The 10,456-nt window shown below is 42.9% G+C and overlaps 1 protein-coding gene across 1 annotated transcript; it reads left to right on the forward strand.

The window, feature by feature from the left end:
• The first annotated feature begins 1,088 nt into the window (after nucleotides 1-1,088).
• Nucleotides 1,089-8,619, forward strand: allc (allantoicase). Its single transcript, XM_079180395.1, has 11 exons — nucleotides 1,089-1,202; nucleotides 1,794-1,844; nucleotides 3,157-3,244; nucleotides 4,376-4,495; nucleotides 5,024-5,103; nucleotides 6,359-6,491; nucleotides 6,594-6,749; nucleotides 6,967-7,040; nucleotides 7,316-7,424; nucleotides 7,510-7,628; nucleotides 8,432-8,619. The coding sequence occupies exons 1-11, from the start codon at nucleotides 1,113-1,115 to the stop codon at nucleotides 8,609-8,611; spliced, it is 1,200 nt and encodes a 399-aa protein (XP_079036521.1). The 5' UTR covers nucleotides 1,089-1,112; the 3' UTR covers nucleotides 8,612-8,619.
• The last annotated feature ends 1,837 nt before the right edge of the window (nucleotides 8,620-10,456 follow it).

The raw sequence follows: 10,456 nt of genomic DNA on the forward strand, positions 1-10,456 counted from the left end.
TGCAGACATCTGGTGTGTAAAAGGGAAGTGAATTCTACTGCATACAACAAATCTATCTTTTGAAACATCGTTCTATTCTCCAGTTAAACAGAGAAACAACACGTAGTGATCAAAGTGATCCTGATGATCAAACATGTACAGATTCCTCTGTAGGATTCTCACCTGCTGAACTGACTTCAGGTCAGTTTACAGACACGTTGACCTTCATGTGGAGGAAACACTGGAGAGAAGAAGCTGCTCACGTCCTCCTGTCAGTCCTGGTGTCTTTGTGCATTTGATCTGAGGACTCCGTCACACTCTCATCACTTCAGAGTCCAAGTCTAAAATAAAACCAGTGTGACGTCAAAACCTGTCCACCAGGTGGTAGACGTCAGCCTATCAGAGGAGGTAGATGTCAAAATCTAAATGATAATGATAATGTGTGCTTACAGTCTGGTGTCCTTACGAGATCATTTTTATGGCACCCTGTCCTCGTTGTGTGAACGTCCTCTGACATTAAGCACCACAGCTGTTTAGTCTCCACAGGAACACTCAGCACTGCTTGTAATGATTAATAAAGTTGTAGACGGCGTCAATACTTCACGGCGTCTTGTGATTATAAAAGTGACCTTTGTACTAGAACGAATTGTTAAAGTGTGATACTTAGAATATGCTGTATGAAGGCAGTTTGTGTGTGTTATGCTTTCGTGACGTAGATATCCTGTGACTCTGTTTACTTGGTATAAATACACGAGGCTCAGAGTCAGAACTCCGAGCAGCCTTGATCCATGTTTACTGTATGTGAATCAACTCCGTCTCCTTCTTTGCAAAGAATAAATGTCTGTTTAATGATTGTTACCACGGCTCGAGTGAATCTTTCCTAACATCAGCCTATCAGAGGTGGTAGGTGTCTTTTTCATCCTCCAATTGTTCTACCGGTTCATCGAGGATAAAGGCCAACTATCAGCCGGACATGTTCTCTAAAGAACAAACCTCCTAAAACAGACGAGGCTGCTGGTGCATGAAGTCAGTGACCCCTCACTCTGTCTAAATAAACAGCCGGTGAACTTTGTCCTTCAGCTGCTTCAACATTTCTCTTGGTGTTTCAGTGGAAACTCCAGTAGAGTGTGACCATGGCAGAGAGGAGAGCAGCAGTGAAGGCAGCAGCAGAGCCGGACTTCCTGCAGTCCAATGATCTGGCCTGTGAGGCGGTCGGTGGGAAGGTGAGTCACTGTAACGGAGCTGCAGAAATACACTCAGATGGATTGATTCACTGAATACATGCACACGTATGTGTCCTGTCCTCTGATGGTTCTGCCACAGTTTTATGTTTCCTATTTTTATGATATTCTGTTTATTGTTCAGAGCGAGTGATGCAAGACAATAAAGTTGTATCAGATAATAATAATATAATAATAATATTATCAACAACATGCTAATCACAAACACATGAATATACTTAATATGCAGCTGTTTATGTCTATGCATCGATGTTAGAGCAGCATGTTCAAGGTGGAGCTAGTTTGAACTTCTTCATATACACTTTAGTCCAGTGGGTCCAGACCCAGGGGTCGGGCCACATGTTGCTAATCCTTGTGCTAAGCTAAGCTAACTGGCTTAGCTTTATTCTTACTGTACAGACATGAGAGTGTTATCGATCTGCACTAATCTGAATCCAACATGAGAGTGAATGAGCCTTCATCTCACGATGGAGAACTATTCCTTTAATATTTGGAGTCCTGTAGCTTTATTGTCCATATTTTCATTTTGTGGTTGTTATTGATATAAAGCGTGTTGTGTTGTTGTTCTTCCAGGTTATCTTTGCTACAGACGAATGGTTCGCTCCTGCTGCCAACCTGCTGAAGGTACAACTTCAGGTTTGACTTCAGCTGCACAGTTAGACTCCTTTAACACAACACTAACGCAGGAGAACCATCTTCTCTTCCAAGATCATGAATGAAGACACGAGGTGGGAGAGCAGGAGGTCGTTTCATTTCACGAGCACTTCAGTTCGATCAACTGAACTCTACACTCTAAACAATTCCACCGTAAAATAACGGAAACTTACTGGCAGCAGGGACACCAGCAATTTAATTTTACGGTATCTTACCGTATACTGGATTACGTTATGTGATAGTAGGATAACTGGGTTTTACGGTGATTTTACGGTATATGCCAGAATGCTACTGTTTATTTACAAAAGGGTAATACAACCCAATACTTTAGCATTTAATTCCCAACAAATAAAAGAATAACAATAGACATTCAATACATAATTGTTGCAGTTTAACACATGTTCTCAAATAATAAAGGGACATTTGTATTACATCACAAAACTCACAATTTACTGCATGTTTAGAAGAAAACAAATAAAATCATAAAATCTTTAATGAACGGTTTAACTGAACTCATGAAGATAACCTCAGACCAGTAACGCCGAGATGGAAAAGTGGCCGATGGTATGCTGCTGTGGTTCAGTGGTAGGTACCTAACCCTAAAAGTACTTTTCCAACGACACGCTGTTTGCTGAAGGCAACATGCAAGAGAAATCATAACACACCAGATCAGTTACAGCTTCCTTGAAAACATTAAATCCCACGAACTTTGGCTCAGGTTTACAAAAAGCAGCGTCAAATGAGGGAAATCTGTTAGAAAAGCATTAAAACCCTCAAACAGCAGCTGACGCACGGCGATGGCCATGTGCAAAAGACTCCCAGTTGTCTCGGTGCAGCAGTGTCCCACAGTCTGGACTCTACCTGAACACATCAGGAGTGTTCATTAAGAACCAAAGGCTACACATTAAATCAGTCATTGGCTACTCACCCGTCCCTGGTGGCTACACAATTATTAAGCTTGAAAGAAAAAGTTATTTTATTTTGTCTTTGTCTCTCAGCTCCAAGCTCATTGATTCCTAAAGGACGCGTCACTCTTTACAAACACAAATCTATAGTTTCATCATTGACTCACTGTAGTCTTCATCACACAAACAGGAGGAAACAGTGACTTTGGTGGGAACTATTTTCAGCGGCGGATGAATCCACAGTTGCTGCTGTAGAGAGTATTTGTGGCAGCAGGACGGTGAATGTGTGACTGATACCAAACAGAGATCATCAGCATCAGTGACGTTGTGCTGGTTAGTTCTGTGAATATTCATGTGATGACTGTGTGTTCGTCCAGAGAGAGACGCCGACGTTCAGCGCTTCGGCCTTCAGCCAGTTTGGAAAGTGGATGGATGGATGGGAGACGAGGAGGAAGAGGACGACGGGTTAGTATCATGACTCAGTGTGGGGTTTACATTTCAGTTTGGACAGTTATGTTCAAAACTTTATGATGCTCACAGTTTATATGTTCTTAAAAATAAACATCTATTTACATGAATGTCTCTTTAATAATGAACAAAAACCTTAAAATGATTTGAGCCTCGAGTGGAAGAGAACAACCTGCAACGAAGCTTTACTGACTCAATGTATCAATATATCATGTGATACATTAATAACACTGTTAATGATGATAACAACAACAATACTACTTCTACTATTACTACTACTAATATTAATAATAATGCTAATAATAATAATAATAATCCTATTTTTTATGTGAGTAAATTCAAAATGTAAGAAATATTAGGGACAATGATAGGAGTTAAATAATTAATCCTTGTACCTCCTGCAAATATAATAATAATGTGTTATTATTATTAATTATATATATACACACATACACACAACTCAATAAGAAGAAAACTTCAGATGTGAAAACAGAAAAACAACAATTCTTTATAAATAAATAAATAAATAAATAAATGGAGGTTAAGTACACATTACAATATCTTAGATGATATAAGTTCATCACCTCTCTATATAGGAGTGAATAATGAGTTCAATATACACAATAACATCATAAGAGATGTAATGTTACAGTATGAATACTATACTGTACACACCACATACTGTACAAATATAATAACACAAAGTACACATCAAACAAAAGAGAATACTGTGATACATCATATATAATAATAGTACTATGAGTTGTAGTAATTGCAGCATTGTTTCACAATAATATATATAATGTAAAGGTAAAATAAATCGAGATGTGAATACTTCTTACAGAAACACATCAGATCAAAATGTTCTTTCTTTGGTCTCTTTAAGAGACGAGACAGCGCTCTCTGGAGGACAAACTGTGTGACGGAGACTCAACGTCCTCAAACTAAACCTGTGACTCTTACTGATCAGCTGACTCATCAGTAAATATGTCTGCAATGAACTGATATCGATCTTTCTCTTTGAGATTAAATGCAACGTGACCTCCAGCATCCATGGACTCTGAGTGCTCATACATCGATGTATCTGTTCTGTCTGAGGTCACTTCTTCTCTCTAACTCTTTGTGGAGGTCATGACTGGAGCATCGTGCAGCTGGGAGTACCAGGACTGATCTACGGCCTTGATGTCGACACGTCCTTCTTCACTGGAAACCACTCGCCCTCCGTCTCCATCCAGGCCGGCTGTCTGGGTACCAGCTGCTCTGATCCTCATCAGACTGAACTATGAGACTCTTTTTACTTCATGAGAAAGATGACAAACGTTAACACAAACCTTCTCCTGCAGTTCAAACGCCGGGTCTGCTGTTACCAAAGAAACTTCATTTACAAGAAATTAATATTTTACAATGAATTTGTGACTGATTCTATTGGTATGTGCACACAGAACAAAATGAGTTATTGTGTTAGACACTTTAAAAGGTGCACACATAGAGACTCAATGGTCCTTTGGGCTGTTTGTATTTGCTTTGGTTTCATCTTATGTGTCCACTAGGAAGCAAACCGCTGATAGAAAACATGGAAACACAAACAGAAATGACAAGATGGCCGCCGACATACAGTTTAACCTTTAACTGTGACTCAGCTGGAAACATTTGGGACTGAAACATTTCTGACTAAGTGACCAAAGAGTGAAGATCATGATCTTCATGGGGATAGATGTTGTGGCAGAGCTGTTGTATGGGACTGTCCTGAACTAACACTGACCTGTTCTTCACCAGACAAACCTCCCTCCTTCACCCTGGAGGGAGACCGAACCGGCATGGCCGCCTCCGACGACCAGCTGGCTGCTGTCGCCAAGGTAACACTGATGTGTGACGTGTCAACACGTTCTCACTCAAAACCCGTCGAATAATAACGCCTGTTCCGCGGTCATAAGCTTCCAACGATGACGCTCTACGTTCCTCTCTACAGTCAAATGACGCTCTACGTTCCCCTCTAGAGTCAAATGACGCTCTACGTTCCCCTCTACAGTCAAATGACGCTCTACGTTCCTCTCTACAGTCAAATGACGCTCTACGTTCCCCTCTAGAGTCAAATGACGCTCTACGTTCTCCTCTAGAGTCAAATGACGCTCTACGTTCCCCTCTAGAGTCACATGACGCTCTACGTTCCCCTCTAGAGTCACATGACGCTCTACGTTCCCCTCTAGAGTCAAATGTCGCTTTACGTTCCCCTCTAGAGTCAAATGACGCTCTACGTTCCTCTCTAGAGTCAAATGACGCAATACGTTCCCCTCTAGAGTCACATGACGCTCTACGTTCCCCTCTAGAGTGAAATGACGCTCTACGTTCCTCTCTAGAATCACATGACGCACTACGTTCCCCTCTAGAGTCAAATGACGCTCTACGTTCCCCTCTAGAGTCACATGACGCTCTACGTTCCCCTCTAGAGTCACATGACGCTCTACGTTCCCCTCTAGAGTCAAATGTCGCTTTACGTTCCCCTCTAGAGTCAAATGACGCTCTACGTTCCTCTCTAGAGTCAAATGACGCAATACGTTCCCCTCTAGAGTCACATGACGCTCTACGTTCCTCTCCAGAGTCAAGTGACGCTCTACGTTCCCCTCTAGAGTCAAATGACGCACTACGTTCCCCTCTAGAGTCAAATGACGCTCTACGTTCCCCTCTAGAGTCACGTGACGCACTACGTTCCTCTCTAGAGTCACGTGACGCACTATGTTCCTCTCTAGAGTCACATGACGCTCTACGTTCTCCTCTAGAGTCAAATGACGCTCTACGTTCCTCTCTAGAGTCACGTGACGCACTACGTTCCTCTCTAGAGTCACATGACGCTCTACGTTCCTCTCTAGAGTCAAATGACGCTCTACGTTCCCCTCTAGAGTCAAATGACGCTCTACGTTCCTCTCTAGAGTCACGTGACGCAATACGTTCCTTTCTAGAGTCAGTTTTAGACGTGTCATTGATGGCACAATTCATGGCTGACATGTGATTTGATTGACAGCTGACATGTGGTTTGATTGACAGCTGACGTGTGGTTTGATTGACAGCTGACATGTGGTTTGATTGACAGCTGACGTGTGGTTTGATTGACAGCTGGGCTCGGAGGCGTGGCCCGAGCTGGTGTGTGTGTCGGAGCTGAAGCCTGGATACTCAGACTGCTGCCATAACTACTTCAAGGTCAACTTCAACCACAGAGTCACACACCTGCGCCTCAACATGCACCCAGGTACACACAGACACACACACACACACACACACACACACCCACACACATAATCAAATACTAATGATCAGGATGAAAGTGTACAGTGTGTTCTTATCTCATCAGATGGAGGGATAGCCAGACTGCGGGTTTACGGCGTTGGGCAGAGAGACTGGTCGTCTGTGTCCCCCCACCAGGATGTCGACCTGGTGGCTCTGACCAATGGGGGAGTCTGCCTCGGTTACAGCGACGCCCACTTTGGACATCCACGCAACATGATTGGTTGGAATCAACACAAATAATTTGTGCATCTAATTTCATGTTTACTGTTGGTAACACTGGAAATTAAGTTTTATTTCTTATTTATTACGTTATGTTAAGTCAGGTTTGCTCACTGGGCTTCACCTGCTGTCTGTGGGAGGACTGGTAAACAGGTGAACTGGTGAACTGGTGAACTGGTGAACTGGTGAACCGGTAACACTGGCGTGTTGTGTTTCAGGTCCCGGCCGAGCTGCCAACATGGCCGACGGCTGGGAAACGGCCCGCAGACTGGACAGACCCAAAGACCTGAAGGTTTAAACACAAACACTGAAGTGAACATTAACGTGAACATGATTCTGTCACAGGCCTGTCAGGAAGTAAGAGACAAAATGTTAGAATGATCTCTCACCGTTAAAATGATCCTCACTTCTAAAGCATTCCCTCTTTCAAAGATGTCCTCACGATTAAGAAGCATCTTTCTTTCTAAAATCCTCCTTAGTTTCCCCCTAAATGTCCTCACTGTCTAAACCATCACCCCTTTCAATCTGACCCCTGAATCTTCTTAAAACCGCCTCCCTGTCCTGCAGGTGGACCAGCGAGGGATCCTGCAGGTCCCCGGTTGGGAGTGGGCGGTGTTTGTTCTCGGTCACGCTGGACTCATCAGCAGCGTCGAGGTGGACACCAACCACTTCAAAGGTCCACGCGCTCCTCAGCTGCTGCTCTCTGTTTGTTCAGCCGTTCCTCGTGAGCAGAATACTTTAACCTGCGTCTTTCCATGCAGGTAACTTCCCGGACTCTTGCAGGATTGAGGTTTGTTCTTTGACCCCCGAGGAGGAAGCTCAGTGCATCAGCACCAGGTGGAGTTCTGTGGAATGGCAGCTCCTCCTCCCCCCTCAGAAAGTACGTAATATCCGTAACAAAGGAATCTTAACGAGGACGATCTCTGTTTCCAGACAGATCTTCAGACATGTGACAGAGGGGAGGGACTCATGGAGAGACTACAGAGCTCACTGTGCAGACTCGCTCTGCTCAAGTTCAAACTCACTCACACTGTAAAAAGCTCTGTTGTTTGCCAAGATGGCCGCCAGCCAACCAAAACTCACAGGAGTGGAAAATATAGTTTTTTATCATTTCGGGGGTTTCAACTCAAAATCCACAACTTTGAATTATTTGAGCCCGACACCAAGAATCATAAACTACAGAATGTCTCTGAAGAACAAATGAATACGATCATATGTGTATTTAAAGGTGCACATATATACTACTTATAGCTAATGCGTTTTATTGATTTTAGTCATATTTCTTCTGTTCCTGATGGATTCATTCTGATGACTAATGTTTCCCAGTGTACTCGATGAGTCAGCATTAATTCAGCACGTGGACGTCTGGATGTAGAATTCTCCTTTTTCATATTTATTGGACGCTGCAATTAATTTAAGAAAGTAATTATCTCTTTTTGACAACAAACACGTGATAGTGTGAGATGATTTCAGGTAATATTTACATTACGATGTCATTTAAATGGAAGAAACCTCGAACATAACATCAAAGTTTAGTTTATCAGCTTTCATTAAATATAAATGTATATATATATATATATATGTATATATATGTATATATACATATATCGTTGGATATTTGTACTTCTGATCAGGCAATGAAGGTGTGTTGAACTACTTCCTGTCTTCCTCACTGTGCTGCAGCTTCGTCCTCATCACAGACATCTCTACAGCGAGGAGCTCGCTCTCCACTCGCCCGTCAGTCACGTCCGTCTCACCATCAGCCCGGACGGAGGAGTCAGCCGGCTGCGGCTCATTGGTCGACCCGCGGCCGCCATCGCTGCTGCTCCGGCCAATCAGAAGAGAGCGGCGTCCAAACTGTGAAGCTCCGAACACAGAGAGGAGTTAGAGCTTCTGATCCGTGTTCAGCAGAGCAGAAATAAAGCATGAAGTGACAGTCTGATGGTCCTCAATACTTTCAAACACAAGAACACAGAGGATACAAACATCATGAACATCACAGCATGAAGGAAAACCAGGTTACAGATTAAACTCAACAACTAGTGTAGAACGTCTTCAACTAGTGTAGAACGTCTTCAACTAGTGTAGAACGTCTTCAGCTAGTGTAGAACGTCTTCAGCTAGTGTAGAACGTCTTCAGCTAGGGTAGAACGTCTTCAACTAGTGTAGAACGTCTTCAGCTAGTGTAGAACGTCTTCAGCTAGTGTAGAACGTCTTCAGCTAGTGTAGAACGTCTTCAGCTAGGGTAGAACGTCTTCAACTAGTGTAGAACGTCTTCAACTAGTGTAGAACGTCTTCAGCTAGTGTAGAACGTCTTCAGCTAGTGTAGAACGTCTTCAACTAGTGTAGAACGTCTTCAGCTAGGGTAGAACGTCTTCAACTAGTGTAGAACGTCTTCAACTAGTGTAGAACGTCTTCAGCTAGGGTAGAACGTCTTCAGCTAGTGTAGAACGTCTTCAACTAGGGTAGAACGTCTTCAACTAGGGTAGAACGTCTTCAACTAGTGAAGAACGTCTTCAACTAGTGAAGAACGTCTTCAACTAGTGTAGAACGTCTTCAACTAGTGTAGAACGTCTTCAACTAGTGTAGAACGTCTTCAACTAGTGTAGAACGTCTTCAACTAGTGTAGAACGTCTTCAACTAGGGTAGAACGTCTTCAACTAGGGTAGAACGTCTTCAACTAGGGTAGAACGTCTTCAACTAGTGTAGAACGTCTTCAACTAGTGTAGAACGTCTTCAACTAGTGTAGAACGTCTTCAACTAGGGTAGAACGTCTTCAACTAGGGTAGAACGTCTTCAACTAGTGAAGAACGTCTTCAACTAGTGTAGAACGTCTTCAACTAGGGTAGAACGTCTTCAACTAGTGTAGAACGTCTTCAACTAGGGTAGAACGTCTTCAACTAGTGTAGAACGTCTTCAACTAGGGTAGAACGTCTTCAACTAGTGTAGAACGTCTTCAACTAGTGTAGAACGTCTTCAACTAGTGTAGAACGTCTTCAACTAGTGTAGAACGTCTTCAACTAGGGTAGAACGTCTTCAACTAGGGTAGAACGTCTTCAACTAGTGAAGAACGTCTTCAACTAGTGTAGAACGTCTTCAACTAGTGTAGAACGTCTTCAACTAGTGTAGAACGTCTTCAACTAGGGTAGAACGTCTTCAACTAGTGTAGAACGTCTTCAACTAGTGAAGAACGTCTTCAACTAGGGTAGAACGTCTTCAACTAGGGTAGAACGTCTTCAACTAGTGTAGAACGTCTTCAACTAGTGTAGAACGTCTTCAACTAGTGTAGAACGTCTTCAACTAGTGTAGAACATCTTCAACTAGGGTAGAACGTCTTCAACTAGGGTAGAACGTCTTCAACTAGGGTAGAACGTCTTCAACTAGTGTAGAACGTCTTCAACTAGTGTAGAACGTCTTCAACTAGTGTAGAACGTCTTCAACTAGGGTAGAACGTCTTCAACTAGTGTAGAACGTCTTCAACTAGTGTAGAACGTCTTCAACTAGTGTAGAACGTCTTCAACTAGTGTAGAACGTCTTCAACTAGTGTAGAACGTCTTCAACTAGTGTAGAACGTCTTCAACTAGGGTAGAACGTCTTCAACTAGTGTAGATCGTCTTCAACTAGTGTAGAACGTCTTCAACTAGGGTAGAACGTCTTCAACTAGTGTAGAACGTCTTCAACTAGTGTAGAACGTCTTCAACTAGGGTAG

The sequence above is a fragment of the Pholis gunnellus genome, assembly GCF_910591455.1.
Source record: "Pholis gunnellus genome assembly, chromosome: 19".
Lineage (NCBI taxonomy): Eukaryota > Metazoa > Chordata > Actinopteri > Perciformes > Pholidae > Pholis > Pholis gunnellus.